The sequence below is a fragment of the Perognathus longimembris genome, chromosome 24 (genome assembly GCF_023159225.1).
Source record: "Perognathus longimembris pacificus isolate PPM17 chromosome 24, ASM2315922v1, whole genome shotgun sequence".
Taxonomy (NCBI): Eukaryota; Metazoa; Chordata; class Mammalia; order Rodentia; family Heteromyidae; genus Perognathus; species Perognathus longimembris.
In genome coordinates, this window is record NC_063184.1 from 17,595,758 (window position 1) to 17,613,458 (window position 17,701).

The following is a 17,701-nucleotide window of genomic DNA, read 5'->3' on the forward strand; positions in this document are numbered from 1 at the left end:
GATGGCACCTAATGCATCAGCTGTAATTTCATCTGTAGTTTTACTTTTAGAAACTACTGCAGCTGCACTCTGTTAATGATGGTGATAGCTGTGTCTAGAAAAATTGAAGGCCTTCATTTTCTGATGCAAGTTATTAAGCACACACACACATATGAGCGCGCGCACACACACACACTCTCTCTCTCTCTCTTTTAACAAAATGTAATCACAACCAAAAAGTAATGGGAAACTGTTTATAAACCTGTAGAAAAGTCCAAACCAGAATCCATTGATGAATATGAGGAATTTTATGAGCACACAAAAAACAGATAAATCCTTATACACACACATATAAAGATATTATTGTGATAGTACTTAATGCATGTACCTCCCAGAAGAGTAAGGAAACTGAAGAGAATATGCAAAAGGGTTTACTGAAGTTATGGTATAAACAGGTGAAATTAGTGGTCTGGACAGGCCCATTTTCTCGGGTGTATTATCTCTCACAGTACAAAATATTTAGCATCCACATACTGACAGGCAGAAGACATCTTCAGATATTAAAATAGTCTTCTTTAGTTTAAATACCCTAAGAGCTACTTAAAACTGTATTTTCTTGCAAAGAAAACATTGAAATAAATTCTTTCATACTATTTTCCTAGAACAGTGTGGGGTAAGGAATCCTGAATTGCTCTAGATTTTTTTATTGCTTCCCCTTCATCTCTCTGGTTCTGTCTTTCAGCCTTCTGGAGCTCTGTGCTTTGCTCCCATCATCTGTAACAGGCCAACCCTCTCTCCAAGCGATGGCTCAACTGCACACTGAAACAGAGTATGCTCAACTTAGCATTCAGAGTGATTACGACCACAGAAAGGTGATGCTGACATTCTACTCAGTGGTTTCTCATGTACACCCAATTGTAACGTCAAGGAAAGAACAAGAAAGCAAAGAGCTTGTTCATGTAGTATTTATTAAATTTAGGCCACTTTGGCTGTTTTGTCCTGATACAAATTCCATTCTCTTTATGCTAAAATTGGAAAGAAGCATTCTACTCATTAAACGATTCATAAGGTGATCTAAAACCAGTAGGTTGTTATTGCTTATGGGTAACTATCTTTTGGAGGCCAGTGGATGGCTTCGCTGTTTAATGACTACTCAACTTGCATGGTTCATTTTCCTACAATGTAAATCAAGTCAACATTCCTTAGGGCCTAGTGGAGAAAGTGGAGTAAGGGGTCGGATGTCAAGCTCCTGACCTAGCCTAACATACAACTCTCTCCACCAGTTCTCATGCCCAAGTTCTTCACTCTTACAGAGCAGTTGAATTATGCTGTAGGCTTGTGTAGCAATGTAGCCAGTACTGCAGTAATGAACCAGATTGCTTGGATAATTGGCATGTTCTCCTCCGCCTGCAAGATTGATAGGTTCAATATAAGTCTATGAAGTTGCCCATTCTTGTAATAGAGCATTCTCATTAAGGAAATGGATTAATTGGCTTACTGACATTTTACCGAGAGGCAGATTTGAATAAGTGGACTCGGCAGTTCTGAGGAAAGAAAATTAAACAAGAATAAAGGGAGAAATGTGCTTGCTTGGGCTGAAACCTCAGCCACAGGCTCAAAGCAAGAATCTCAGCTTCAAATTTGTCAAATGAGAATGGACATTCGTGTCTGACAGATAAAAATGCTTTCTTGCTCCTGACAGAGCTCTTTTTCCTCAAAGGCACTTCTAGCACTTGTCTCTTCCTCTATTCAGTTTTCAAGAATTCCAAGCTTGGGCTGGGGATATAGCCTAGTGGCAAGAGTGCCTGCCTCAGATACACGAGGCCCTAGGTTCAATTCCCCAGCACCACATATACAGAAAACGGCCAGAAGCGGCACTGTGGCTCAAGTGGCAGAGTGCTAGCCTTGAGCGGGAAGAAGCCAGGGACAGTGCTCAGGCCCTGAGTCCACGGCCCAGGACTGGCCAAAAAAAAAAAAAAAAAAAAAGAATTCCAAGCTTGATCTCAGGAAGTGTGTCTAAAGTGCATCCCTTCTGTTTCCACAAACAAGCTCAGAAGACAGATTTGGGGCAAACTATTTAGAGCAAAATATTCAACAGAATTCTCCCCCAAAGCATCGTGTTTCCTTTAAAAATATTCCCTTAATCTCTCTCATTGCCTACTTAATGGCTGCTTCAGCTCCCTGATAGCTAGCTAGGCTTATTATGATTAATTTTAAGAAGCTTCACATAAAATGCACATACAACTATATACACTTCGCTAAAATCCAAAAGCGGATTCTCTGTCTTATTGTTAAGTATTTGTAAATATTTGTTCTCATTAGCATTTGCCACAGTCAGCTGATCACTACACTGGCTCCTTTGTGAATTTTTCATTTTTCACTTGGTTTCCATGTCAGTAGCTACCCTGAACCTCTTCCTACTTCAAAGGCTATTCTATGAATTTCTTTTACTGCCTCAACTCTGGAACCTTAAGATAAAAAATATAATTTTATTTCAGATTTAACATGTACTAATGTATATAGCTGCTGGAAATCCTCCATTAGATTGGTTCTCCCTACAGTCTTCATCTTTTCAATAAATGGTCATTACTTGATGACATTTTCTACCAACATCCTTGGAGATGTCAGGAACAACTCACTTTCCTCAACTCTGCAGAGCCAAAAATGATCCCTCAACTCTCTCAACTCTAGGGCAACAACATGGAAATGCTCTTTACTGGCTGTTATATTAATCTAAGACACCACTACTTTATGATCAGTCTTTGGATTATTGGGGTGGTCTGCAATCAGGCCTCATTTCTCCCGACTTTGCCTTCTACAGTTTCAAAACACACGATCTCCAGTTTAGTTTGTCAGAATATAGCATTCTTCCCCTCACAATTTTCTAATGGCTTTTCTTCTCTAAAATCTCAAATGCTTCCCATTGTCTTTGAAGTTTTATAGATACTGTAATGGGTTAATTTTTTTTAAACTTTCACTACTATATTCTCTTTTCATTAACTCCATCTTCAATGACACTGGCTTATGTGCTTGCTCTTTTCTTTTTCCATAGCCATGGAGATTGAAATCAAGATCTCCCACTTGCTAGGTAGGTGCTCTACCACTTCAGCCACACCTCTAGTGCTTTTTTATATTGCTTGTTTTTGAGGCAGAGTGTCACTTTATTCCTGGGATAGCCTGCATTTCAATCCTCCTACTTGTTCTTTGCTGTGTCTCTGCAGATGGTAGGTGCATGCCACTTTGAGTAGACATTGTGTTCCCCTCCCCCATAACTGGGATAACAGACATGCATCACCGTGTTCATCATTGGTTGAGATGGAGTCTTGCAAACTTCTTTGTGCCCAGGTTAGATTCCAACCCCAATACTCTATCCACCATCTCCAATCTCTGCTTCCTCAGTAACTAGGATTATTGGCTTGAACTGTTTCACCTGGTTGCCTGTTTTTTCTTAGACACTTGTACATTCTGCCTTAAGGCCTTTGTACTTGATGTTTGTGTTATTAGAATACCACACACACACACATACATCTGCATGATTTTATACTTTCTAGCTTTTAGGCTGATATTGAAGAGGCCTCTTCCTCTGACTCCTCACTTCAAAATTCCTGTGCTCAGCTCACTTTCTGCCACATAGCATTCTATCCAAGGTGGCAGTTTTTCTTTCTTCCTAGCCTTAAATGAAGGTGTCCATCTAAATACATTATAGTCTTATTTACTTGTTTATAGTCTTTTCCCGATTCATGTACATATTCTGGAAAGTTTTTCATTTCTAGAGTTGAAAAAAATGCAGTCAAGATTTCATGGTATGTATCACAAAATTAAGAAAAGGGAGGGGTGGGTTGAAAAGGAGCTGAAGGCAGTGAGAATGTTGAAGGGGGAAACACTGTTCAAGATGCATTGAATTCATAAACTGCTTTGTTAAATGGTATTTCCTTTGTACAACCAGTAAAAGCTAATAAAAAATGAATAAGAAACAAAGTTTACGTTATTTAAAAAAACTGTACCTAATAGGCACTCCGTAAATACTTGTTGGACAAATTAGTGAATGTATTGGTTAAACTAAATTTATTGGCTAGACTAATTTATTGGCTGAACTAAAATTATGGAGACTTGGTCTTCATATTCAAATAGAATTGATTAATTTACATAACACAAGCCCTGATTTGAGCAATTTCTGATATTATTCTTTTTGTACTGCTTTTCTTATACAGAAAGAAAATATTGCCACAAAGAAAATATTGCTGTATATAAAGAGATGAAAAAAATCCTCTTGTGCAGGCTCAAATGTACACTACTTGATGAATATTAATTTGGTTTTTGTTATACAGGTATGCGTTTTTTTAATGATAAACAACTAGATACTAGAGATTTAACATAGGAACCATGCCACAGTAGCAGGAGGAAAGTGTCCCTTCAGTCTTCCTTGGGTTATGTGAAATGCCCCTCTTTTATCCTCATGCATTAAGAATAACTGAAATCAAAAAGAAGGAATTCCAAGAAACACATTGTCCCAATGAAATTTTAATGACTTGCTAATGCATACTTTCCTTCTGAAAGGTTACTGCCACTGTGTTCATTTCATGAGGTACCCTCTCGAAAGCCGTGATGTCAACAACCATGCCTTAATGACCATTAGTGACGATGTTTACACCCTGAAATGGCATTGTCTTTTGATGATGTGGCCCACAGGTTCACCTCCAGACTATCAGCGCTACATAAGTAGTCAGGAAGAAACCAGGAAAAAAAGACCTCAAGTTGAGAAGGATTTTCAGAAGTTAGAAATCTAAGGAGAAAAATGTGGGGCTCTCAGGAGGCTTTAATGACTGTAGGCAGGAAGCAGTGTCACCCCCGAGTCAAATATAACTTATAAACATACAAATTAAAATGCAGAGGATTTTCACATTGCATCTAAGTAAACCCAACAATATACCTCCAATAAGAGAAATGGTGAGATCTCTGGAAGGGGTGATACTGATCACGACACACTGTATTCCTAAATGACTTTTTTTTTCTAAATGACTTTTTTGAATGGTGACTCTTTTGTACAGCTACCTAAAGATAATAAAAATATATTTAAAAAATATGATCCTGGAGAGGACCAAGATCTAAGCAAATACATTAAAGACAATGGATGAATCGCCTCTTTAGAATGTTTCCACCTTGAATAAAAAAATTTAATGATGTGTTAATGGTCTGGATTGAAAAAGACCTGCAAGTACATGTATATTATTTCCCACTATTAGTGTCATGAGTGACTTTGTTCCTTGCTGGTATTTAATTAATTTTAATGTATTAGTATGAAGTCACTACCTACTGAGCCAATCGTAGGCAATCAGAGCCTCTCTCATGAAGCAGCCACAGTCAGCAGCTATGGCCTTTTACACAATGATGATACGAAGGACATGTGACAAATTCTTCCAAAATAGCATTGGCCATGGATGGCTGAGGCTATCACCCCAGCTGTCTGGTACATCCTGTGCATGAGGAGAGGGAGGAAATGGCCTTAAAATTGAGTATGTGCCCAGATCATGGAACATTTTCCCCAAAGTGAGCATAAACAGAGGTTTAAGTAAATATTGCCAGGTAAAACCTCAATGTGGAATGTCATTATATCTCCTGAAGATGGACATTTCCCTCTGCCTGGGATATTGTAATGAAATGTGGGACATCTCAGCATGCAGTTGTGGCATAGGCAAAGTGCCAGTGATTTCCTTAAAATTGTTTTTAAACAAAGTAATTTAGAAATACAGATTACATAATTAGGGGATAAGAAAGATAATACCAACAGTATGACAGTGTATATTCTTTTTTTTTAAAAAAAATCAGATAGTACTTCTGATTTTTAAAAAATACATATAACCCTAAATCATGGAGAAAATTCACTATATCTATTAAAAAAAATTAAGAACCTGAAACAGATACTGTGTTCGTATGACAAAGCTTTTGCTTTGCTGCATATAGGGACTAGTTTCATCTATGGAGATTTAAACAGACAATGCAACATCAGGGGCTTTTGAGGTCTCTGTGTGTGTGTGTGCGTGCGTGTGCACACACACATGTACATGTGCACGCATGCCCACAGATGCATGCATGTGCGCATGTGCCAGTACTGGGCACTGTCCCTTGGGTATTTCACTCAAGGCTAGCACTACTACCACTTGAGCCACAGCTGTACTTTCAGTTTGTAGAGCTCCTGAGTAGTGAGGGTTAGAGGTGTGGCCACCAGTGGCAGGCTATGTTTACATGGCTAAGCTGAGAAAAACTTGAGAGGCCTTTAGATCCTTCCCTCACCTTGTTTTCCCCAGTGGTGCTCATGTCTCTTGGTTCCCAGGGACCTGCACCATTGTGCAGATTCTATATTGTCCTACTCCATGTTACTTCTTTTTCGTCCTCTGTGGAAGCAGAGTTGTGAGTACCAAATAAGGGAACCTTTTTAAAAGACTCTCTCCTCTGCATAGGTAAAAAGCAGCATATACAGGCAGAGTAGCCATTCTACAAACACTATGAAAATATGAATCATTTATTATATACCAACACATTGGGAAAACAACAGCTGTGACATTTGTGCATGGTTTGTATTGAGAATTACAAATGAGATTTTTTTTGCTTGACTCCCGGAAACCAAACTAACACTATCATAAAGAATGTGAGATTGTTTTAAAGTATTTCACACACTAGGCATAAAGGCCATGAGAAATGTTTTTCCTCGTAGTCATTCTGAGAATGTACAATCTAAAAACAATTTCCCTCTCACTTCTCTCCTCTCCTCTTTCCTCTCCCAGTCTGTCTCGTTTTCTATAGCCTATCTTCTGCTGCTCCTGAGTGTTGAGATTTCAGGCATGGACCACTACTGCTTTCTGAATTAATATATGATCTTGCAGCTAATAAAATACATTTTGAAAAACAAAAAGTCACCATTACATTTTCTCTGATTTGAATTGGCCTGGCTCACAAATGGGGCACTAACCTGTGTGCACATGTATAAGGAAATAATTGGAAAATAAAGTGTTTTTCACAGTGAATGGAGAAGGTAGAAATACTACAAATGCCTGGATTTAAAAAAGCAGAGTGCCAGTGGCTCATACCTGTAATCCTAGCTACTCAGGAGGCTGAGATCTGAGGATCGCAGTTCAAAGCCAACCCAGGCAGGAAAGTCCATGAGACTCTTATCTCCAATTAATCACCAGAAAACTGGTGGTGGTGCTGTGGCTCAAGAGGTAGAGCTCTAGCCTTGGGCTGAAGAGCTCTGGGACAGTGCCCAGGTCCAGAGTTCAAGCCCCACAACCACAACCTAAATAAATGAACAGATAGATAGATAGATAGATAGATAGATAGATAGATAGATAGATAGATAAATAGATCCTCCCTAGCCATTCACTGGTGACTCATGCCTGCAATCCTAGCTATTGAGATCTGAGGTTGCTCCTAGGTTGAGATCTGAGAATTAAGGTTGAAAGCAATATTGGGAAGGTAAATCCATGAGCTACTTATCATTAACTCATCAGCAAGAAGCCCAAAATGGAGGTATGTGTGGCTCACATGATAGAGCACCCCCCCGCCCCGCTTTAAATGAAAAAGCCAAGCAAGGGTTTAAGACCCTGAATTAAATCTCCAGGACTGATACACACAAAAAATAATAAAAATCATAATAAACAAGTAAATTAATACATAAATACCTCCTATTACAGTAGGTTCTAGAAACATTGCTTGATAAAGTTTTGTGATAAATGGCAAAAATTGGTGAAATAGCTACATTATTCTCCCTAGGTCACTATTGTAAACAAGCTGATGGATCACATGCATTCTATGAATAAATTAATTACCACATGAAGATTTTTGGGGGGCTAAGAAGTCAATGCTGACCTGTGTTTTGGCCTTCTTTCTGCGATTTCCCTTTGTGTCCTTCACACCCAGATGTGGTATTCACATTTCCCCATTAAATTCTTCTTACTGAGAATCCTATTTTGCCAATTATCTTCTGTGTCACACACATTCTTCACAGTGGTCCTTGTTCTATTGACACTGCCTTCCATGTCAGGGAATTCTAAAGCTCATGCAGAAGTTTGGGATACCTTTTGTTTGTCTGTCCCCTCTCCTGCTGGATCCTCAGCTGTTAGCCCTTGACCAGAACAAGTTCAGCACTGGTGAGACTTGCTACTACCGCCTGTGGTGCTTGGCTGCTTGAGGACTCAGTCACCACCAGGCTTCAACCCTCATGATATAGGGACAGAGATTTTCATTTTCTCCTTTTACATTGAAATAGCACTTTCCTTTTGGATGCAAATGGGGTTATGGCCAGAAATGGAATCTACTTGTTTTTCTATAGCACTCTACAACTTATTTTTACTTTCCAGAAAAGTCTTCTAACTTCTACCAGAAAAGACTAGATGTTTCTCCATTAGACATTTTCTCTTCTAAATATAATGTGATACATGTTATATAATGTCATCTAGAAAACACGCCAGTTTACATGCATACTTACATACTTGTTACCACAAGTCATTTTTTAGAGTAAGATAGCTCAAATATACCTAAAAAATACAATGTAAGCATATTTCTCAATTTAATTTAAGCCCTTTGATGCATCTAGGGATAGTTTTTGTTTCTTTATATTATTATTTTTACTCCTAATTTTCTTCTCTGGCATATTTGTTACACAAATGAAGATAGTGAAATAATATATAATATGATGTAAGCACTTTTCTCAACTTAATGTAAGCCCTTCCATACATCCAGGGATAGTTTTGATTTTCTTTTCTCTTTTTGGTCCCTTAGCTTTTGTTGATGTTTATGATCATATGTTTTCATATATTGTAAAATTCAATTGGTCCATAAATACATTTTGTTATTACAGAATGTAAATGTGGAAGCTGAGTACTAAAATAAGTTAATGGTATTCAAGTTCAAGAAAAACTAAGCTATGCAATAGTTTTAAACATCATTATGTGGAAAGAGTTGGATTTAGATGAGAAATTTGGTTCTCCCACATCCATCTATGCCCTGAGGAAAAATGTTGACTTTAAAGTCTAATTTCCTAATCTGAAAAATGGAAGTAAAAATACATAATTCACACAGAATAAGAATCTAATGTGAAAGTACTTACCAAAAACAATATAACATACATACATATAAAGTATACACATGCACTAACACACACACACTTTGAACATGTTTATTCAGGGAGGAAGAGAAGTATATTAGATGAGATCAATGATACTAAAGAGAGAGAATGCAATCTAAACTCAATAAAAAATAACAGTATATCCAAAAGAACATAAGATGAATGCACTGTGACATTTTTGTGACCCTTCTACTATATATTGATGACTTCCCCATTAATTTAATCTAATGCTAAAACACCATTTTGAAAACAATTCTTTATTTCTGTCAAGATTTTTGCAAACTTACTTTTTTAATGAAGCTTGGCTTAAAAATTCCGACCTGGCTAGGTCTGAAGATTCTCAGAGTACAGGAAAGAGTAGGTAGAAAATTTGACAGAGGAAAAAATGACTTTTAGAGCAGTACAGTAAGGGCATCAATATTTGGTTTAAAAACACAGAGAAGAGAACATTTTCTGTAATAGCCTCATTGGGGGCATTTAATGGGATGTTAGAAAGAGATTGCGTAGGAGCTTCACAAGCAAGCCCGAGACTTGAATTCAGTCGAGAGCAGTCCTGTTCCTGAGCAAGGCACTGTGTCTTGACATTTATAAGCACATTTATAAGTAAGAGATCAGAGAGGGACAGAAAGAGAGAGAGAAAGAGAGAGAGAGAGATTCAGTTACCCTTTAGTGTCTAGCTGAAAGACCTCAGAGAGAATCTTTTACTCACATCTTGGGCTCTGTGCTTAGTGAATAATAAACTTGCACAATTCTTCACCTTTTATCTCTCTCATTTTTAACATTACTCAGTAATTTATGTAAGAATGTTTTCCTCTCAAGTGGATGGTTTCATTTAATTCAGCATTATTGATTCTCTCTTACTGTCTCTTTCCTATCCCCACCTCTCCTCTCTATCATGTCACACACACACACACACACACACACACACACACACACACAGTTGAAGTCATTATCCACAAGGACAAGGAGAAATGTAGGCACAGGCAAGGACAACACAATGTCACAAGAATCTCATTAGAAATGGGAGCATTTGAAAGATTTCAGAAAGAATGACATTGCCCCATTTGTAAGGAAATGGAAGGACTTGGAAAAAATTATACTAAGCGAAGTGAGCCAGACCCAAAGAACATGGACTCTATGGTCTCCCTTATTGGGAGTAATTAGTACAGGTTTAGGCAAGTTACAGCAGAGGATCACAAAAGCCCAATAGCTATACCCTTATGAACACATAAGATGATGCTAAGTGAAATGACTTCCATGTTATAGAAACGATTGTTATAACACAGTTGTAACTACCTTCAACGTACCATGTGTATCTGTAGCTTCTATTATTGATGATGTTCTTGTATCACCTTCCTGTGGTTGTACCTACACTATCTCTGTAACATTATCTGAGTATATTGGAAACCATGTATACTGGTACTAGAACTAGGAAATTGAAAGGGAATACCAAAATTGAGAGACTCAGGGTAAAAAAAGAAAAACAACTACAAAAGCAATACTTGCAAAACTGTATGGTCTTAGTGAATGGAACACCTCATGGGGGGAAAGGGAAAGTGGGAGGTGGGAGGGGGTATGAGGGACTAGGTAACAAACAGTACAAGAAATGTATCCAATGCCTAACGTATGAAACTGTAACCTCTCTGTACATCAGTTTGATAATAAAAATTTGAAATAAAAAAATAAAGATTTCCATCAGTGGTCCCAGTGGAAGTACATAGAAATCTGCTTTTCCTGTTTCTTCATTTTTGAAGAATATTTACAATTAAAACTCTATTAATATTATACCAAATAATATAAGTGAATATTGTGCTGGAAGAAAAACTTATGAATGTTCTTCCTAAAGTGAGTAGCTACCTGTTACTTCTCCAGTTCCATAGCCAGTCAACCAGTGATTAAATTTTCCTATTTCCATATCACTTTGTTAAAGATTTTAAACTGATAGAAATAGATTGTGGGACAACTTGAATTAATACAAAGAAGCTAATGAATACTTATGCTTTTGTTTGAAACAAGTAATATTGTCTGTTGCATGCTTTATCTTACATATCAAAGTACTGTTTGCTCTGGCACTAGTTCCAGTTAGCTTTCTATTTTTAATGTGTTTTTAATATAAGAATAAATTTTAAGGTACCAAAATAATCAATATCAGTCTTTACTATGGGAAATCGCCTGAGGTGCCTTCAAGAATTTCATTAAGTAAATTGTGGTTCATATTAAGTTGTAAATTTTAATGCTAAATCTTGTCCTTTGTCTGTCTACTTTTCATATTAATTCTCAAAGGAGACAATGTCCAGCAACTGAAAAATGAGTAAACGCTGATTCTATAGATTATAAAAGGTATGGATTATCATCTGGTAACAGTTCTAACACACAAAAGAATTATAGGTGTGGAGTAAATAACTATTAAAACATAAGAGCAATTCATAGTGAAGAGTTTCAGTTAATAAATTCTGTATAAATTGCTAACTTATCAAAGGAAAAATGTCTTTCTCTATAGAGCTAACACTAACATGGGTCCAGATCAGCTTATTACTGTATAATGCCTTTTTTTTGGTATTTTTATAGAATTATTTCCATTCACTTGACCACTTCAGCTTTTTGTAATTCCTTATGAGATTCCCCACATAAACAGCCTTTCATTGACAGAAGAGAATCAAGAATTGCCCAAATCTGAAAATCAGTCAGGAGAAATTTGCCAGAAAGTAAATATTTCCTCAAAAACATCAACAAGAAACAAAACAAAAGAGGAATGATTCATTGGTAGATCGTAAATTTCAAATCCAAAATATATCTGCTTCATTCTCATATTCTGAAAGAGTGTAACTATAACACTACAACTATTATTCAAGAAGCAAAATTGTTTAGTGACACAATGAGATGGCACAGTTTCTATTTCTTAGATTTAGGCACACACTTTAGAAGACTTCACTCCTATAGCTGAGCATAGCTATTGGCAGCATGTCAATATCTGGCATACCTTTGCCACAAAGATTTGGCTACAAGATTTATGTTGAATGAAACTGGTAATCTGAAAAATAATTCATGTTGTAGATAAGTCAAAAAGTAATACTTTCCTGTGGGGATCACATTCTAGTGTGTCTATTATCATTTCTTATAACTACACATTTTCTACAAAGACATTTGATAGCTTTCAACAGTACCCTACCTAATATTATCTGTTGTCATCAAAGTGTAGATTTTCAGATCTGGTGCCCCATAAAGCTGCCACAATGGATTCCTCAGTAACAGCAAAACAAGCACAGATTAGTATCTGCCCAATGATAACATCAATGAGGACTGTAAACATGCTGGCAAAATGCACCAGCTTACAGACGGAATATGCAAAATTATTTAACAACTTCCATAAAATAGTGATCAAGTAGAACTTGGTAAAGTGAGGATGGAGCTACTATAAAAGAAAGAGTTACCTCGAGACAGTGAAAGCAGTCAACTTAGTCAGTGTTTATATACAGGAAAGGAGATACACATGTAAGTGAATAATGATGTCCAACATCCATAAGTCTCATCCCTACATGCTTCCTTTTATTGCTCTTGCCATTGTTATGTGCCATTGTGCTACTTAAGTGGAACAGACACTTTGCTTGGAGTTGTATCTGTCAAAAATCTAAGTCATCACTGGAGAGAAAGAAGCAAAACACTCTGAAAACTGGGATTTACCTTAGAAAATAATTATGTCTGGAAACTAGAGAAATGTTTAACCTAAACCCACCAGTGGCCCCAAACTGGAGGACAGAGTAGCAAAAGTTGGAAACAAGAATACTGAGAACAGCAGAACAGTGGGCCTGCCTTTTGTGCACATTTATTACACGTGGCTTTGATCAAGTGACATCAGTCAACCAGTCGAAAGATATTTCAAAAGCAAAGTATTAAATTTCCATGCATGCACGGGAATATAACTCACGGAATGCTGGAAGCTCTCATTCAGTGCTGTACTCTTGTCAGTTGTGTTTAGATTGGTTTGTGACCGGCTGAGTGGTTCCTTGACTCCAAATTTTGTGAAAATATGCCTCGCAGAAAGCAAATGGTGTGCCCAGAGCAAGATGAAAGTGATTGTGCTTAATGGAAATGACACTGTATAAATTTTAGAGTTGCCAAAAGGTATCATGTCTGTAGTGGAAGTTGGGCTGCATTGTAAGAAAAAGGAATCGTGTAGGTACAGTATAGCTCCCAACACTGGATATCCTGAGCAGTTGTGATTTTTCTTAGTGGTGGTATCCTTGGAACCGCACACTTGTGTGTACACGTCTACTGTGTTATGGGAAAATATTCAAGGCTGATTTGACTCATTGGTGACAGAGAAGCCACGTTGCTCCAATTGGAGACCTCAAACAGTGGGCAGTTGTTAGGATGAATGTGTTCATTAGCCAAACCAAAATGACTAGATAAATGTCAGCATATGTGAGAATCACTATTTAAAATCCTTCTAGGAAGAAAAATACTGCTCACTTCTAAATAGAAGGACCTAGACTAAAAGGCAATACCTAATTAATTTTATTGCAAGACTACATGTTTTGTTGTTTTCGTTTTTCATTGTTATTGTTGTTGCTGTTGCTGTTGTTTTGGTCCTAGGGCTTGAACTCAGGGCCTGAGTGCTGTTGCTGAGCTTTATACACTTCAGATTAGCACTATAATGCTTGAGCCACAGTTCTACTTCTAGCTTTTTGATGGTTAATTGGAAATAAGAGTCTCACAGACTTTCCCACCCGGGCTGGCTTTGAATGGTGATCCTTAGACTACTGAGTAGCTGGGATTATCGGCATGAGCCACTAGTGCCCGGCTTCTAATGCATTTATTTTAAATCTGGGCAAAAGCTATTCTAATTCAAGAGAAGGGATGTTATCATGTCCTCTTGATAAATTTCTGCTATTTTTTATAAATGGAAAAAGTTTCATTAGTTGTCCTTTTACTCTATGGAAATTACAAATATTAAAGTTATTTGAATGACATAGTCTGCTAATCAGAATAAATGCAAAAATAACCAGAAGCTGCTTAATAATACTTGAATGTTCTATATTAATGGTTTAATAGGAATAAAATTATATCTGTTCTGAGAATCCAAAGACAGATTTTAAAGTGTTCATCAGCATAACCATTGTCCTGTTATACTTTACTAAGGGCCATCAGAAGTAAAATTAATTCCCTGGATAAAAATGTGTATCCTTTTGTTACAAACAGAAAAGAAGAGCTTTTCTAAATTTAACTACAAGAACACAAAGAGTGTTTTATTTACTAAGATAGTATCCTCTCCTTCTATAATCATCTTTGATTGCATTTTGCAAAACTGACATCACTCCATGAGTGAGGAGCATTGAGATTTTTAACAGGGAGAGTAAAAAAAATAATCACCTAAGCAAAACAAAGTTAAGCAACATAAATTTAATTGTGTAGAGTTTCTGAATGATTATCAAACTATATTCCCTTTTAACCCAATTCTTACCAATCCTGTTCCTAATAATCATGTAATATCTTAAACAGAAATAATAATAATAATAATAATATAGGCTCATTGATTTCCCATCACCCAACATGATATAAAAATTCAAAAGGACCAGATTTGTTACAAAAACAGATGTTTAGAAGCAAGAATCAGAATCAGCTTGTGGAAATACCAGAACCAGTCCAAGAATCTTGAAATATACTTTTTGAAGGTGATGCATGACTGGAGATCAACACGTGCTATTATTGCTAGACAGTACTTAAGAACCGTGCAACAGTATCATTTCCAAAAAGACAGTGCACATGTGCATCTCATATACATATACATACTTAATGTACACAACAGGTTTGGAGGTATAATTAAAAAATACTTACTGCAAAATCTTCAAATATTTTCTTGAGTTCTTTGTGACCATGCCTTTCAGCAATATGCGCCGGATCTAAACCATCTGTGTTTTTTATCTGAGATGCCCACCTTGCTCCTGGACATTGAAGTAAATGAGTAGCTAGGTTCTTTAAGCCAAATTTGGCTCCAGAGTGGAGAAGAGTTGGAAGTTCTCTGACATGAGTATCTGAAAGCATAGGAAATACTAGGATATCTATCTATCTATATATATGTGTATATATATATATATATATATATATATAATATGTGTCATCATATAGAGAAACCAAACATATTCTATTCCTACAAGTAATGCCAACTAAGCAGGGCAGCTTTTTAGTATATATTTGCATACATGAAATCATTAGCAATTTTAGCTACTGGTAAGCCAGCTCTTCATTCACAACACTTTAAAGAAGAGAGTTGCTGTGGAGTAGTCCAGCACTGTTCTATACTGGGGAATCTCTGGGATTCTTGCTCATTGCACAATAAATTAAATATAGCAACTAAAAGTTTGCTAAGTGTTAAAATGATTTCTCTTTGCTTTTCATCTGTAGTGAGCTCTTGTTGTCTTCCATGAAGGATAAATACAGTTGAGATTTTTTTTTCTCTCTTATGAAGGATTGCCAGTTTCTGGAATTTATTTTATTTTCTTTCTTTGTGCTCAATTTGCTGCTTGACTTAAAAAAGGAACTGATTTTGGAGATCATCTTACTTGTTCCTATTACAGTAGAAACAATAATCTCTTGTCATTATGTACATCTTAATACAAAGAGTTTCTGTCAATCATAGTTCTTACTGTATTTAGTTATTTCCTTGAACTCACAGAATTTATACACACGTTATAATTTTATTCATTACAGAAAATTAATAGATTTATTTAAAAGCTAGGAAACCCTCTTAAAATGTGATCAGCCTGAAACATATATGTTTCATTTCATGGTAATTTTCACTTAATAATCAAGACTCAGTGTACTTGTTTTTATTATCAGTGTGTACATAGAAAAGCCATAATTCACACTTCAATATGATAACTTCTCAGCTTTTACTTTTTTTCTGACCACATTTTTCAACTTAAAAGTACAGGAGAGCAGAATAAATATCTGTGGAGCCTTTTCTTAATGCAAGTTCGATTTATGGCTTTGAGAAATAAAAGTAGACACATGAGTTGGCATATATTAAGGAAATTGAATCACATACTTGTCTATAAACGTTCCAGGGTAATCCTTATAAAAGATGGACAATGACCAACTGAGATAATCAAACCAAAGCTTTCAAAAGATTAACCTGGTTTAGTAGAATGATAAGAGGAATATTCCCAGTTTCTAAGTATGAGAATTAAATAAAAATTTGACAGTGAGATGAAAGTGCATAAACACATAATCCATTTGTTCTCACAAATTACTATCTAGAATATTAAATATTTATTCACTCAGAATAGGATGACCAAGTGATCACTTCAGGGCAGAAAAATAAAGCACACAATAAAGAGAAGATTAAAAGTCAGAAGATCTGATTTTTAATCTCAGTTCAGCCACCAAAGCCATGGCCCTTAAGAATCTTCCTTCACTTTCCGGGACCTCAGACTTTTTTTTCAATTATGAAAAATAGTGTTGGGCTAGATATATTCACACCTTGGGATGATGACCCAAACCACGTGTGTTCATGTTTAAATCTACATCTAAAATAGTAGTTACTTAAAGTGATAAGGACTTTTGCTTATACACTTTGATATTCTTTATTCCAATATCTTACCCATTGGTGAAAATCTGCCTGTCACAATCCCTTGTGTTAATATCACAGTCTCCAATGATTTACACACTAGAAGTTCAACCATGAATGATTTAAAAGCCTTATATTACACTAGCATACCAAAATTCATTCCTAAATTTTATAGGGAGGGAAAGTTTTTCCCATGGAAAATTATTGTTCATGGAAAATGGGACTTTGAAACCAATAATAGGGTATTTCAAAGAGAACATAAAATCATAGTTTTATTTTCTTCTTACAAATTTCCTGTTTAATCTCAGCTTATCCCCATCTCTGTCTGCCAAGAGTAAAACTCAAACCTAACATCAAATGAAGAGGTTTATTTCTAAACCGGAGTGAAAGTGACTAAGACATATTACTGGTGAAACATTATCTTATTTATTAAAAATATAGTGACAGAGAACTAATCGGAACTTTCTATAACAAATTAAAAAGAAGGTATGATGGAGTAATAATAAGATAAGCATATCTGAAATCCAGTCATGTGGACAACTTTAAAACAAAAATCCTAGAGCCTATGTTCAGTTAACTCAACCTAATCATGATGAGATATGATTATATAGATTTTAAAGATCAGATATTCTTCAGTTTTCATTGATCCAAGACTAAAAGGTCAAAGAAGTAATTTAAACGTGATCAAGTCATATTTGTGCTTATCAAACACATTCTTTTTCTGTATTTCAAGTAAAAATTTAGAGCTAAATACAAAGAAACACGGCTTCTGGCTGAATTATCTTATTATATTGAACTTTCAATTCTTGGTATATATATATATTATATATATAATATAAAAATTGTAGCCAGGTGCTGGTGGCTCATGACTGTAATCCTAGCTACTCAGGAAGTTGAGATCTGAGGATTGCAGTTCAAAAACAGCGTGGGAAGGAAAGACCATGAAAGTCTTATTTCCATTAAACCACCAGCAAACCACAAGTGGTACTGTGGCTCAAGTGGTAGAGTGCTAGCCTTGAGCTGAAGGATTTGGA

The 17,701-nt window shown here is 36.2% G+C and overlaps 1 protein-coding gene across 4 annotated transcripts in view; it reads right to left on the minus strand.

The window, feature by feature from the left end:
- Positions 1-17,701, minus strand: part of Bank1 (B cell scaffold protein with ankyrin repeats 1) — a 185,154-nt gene that overhangs the window by 104,280 nt on the left and 63,173 nt on the right. For all 4 annotated transcript variants that reach the window (XM_048333516.1, XM_048333518.1, XM_048333517.1 and 1 more), the window contains exon 7: positions 14,936-15,132. In XM_048333516.1, the coding sequence (XP_048189473.1) occupies positions 14,936-15,132 (197 nt within the window). The remainder of the gene's footprint in view (positions 1-14,935; positions 15,133-17,701) is intronic.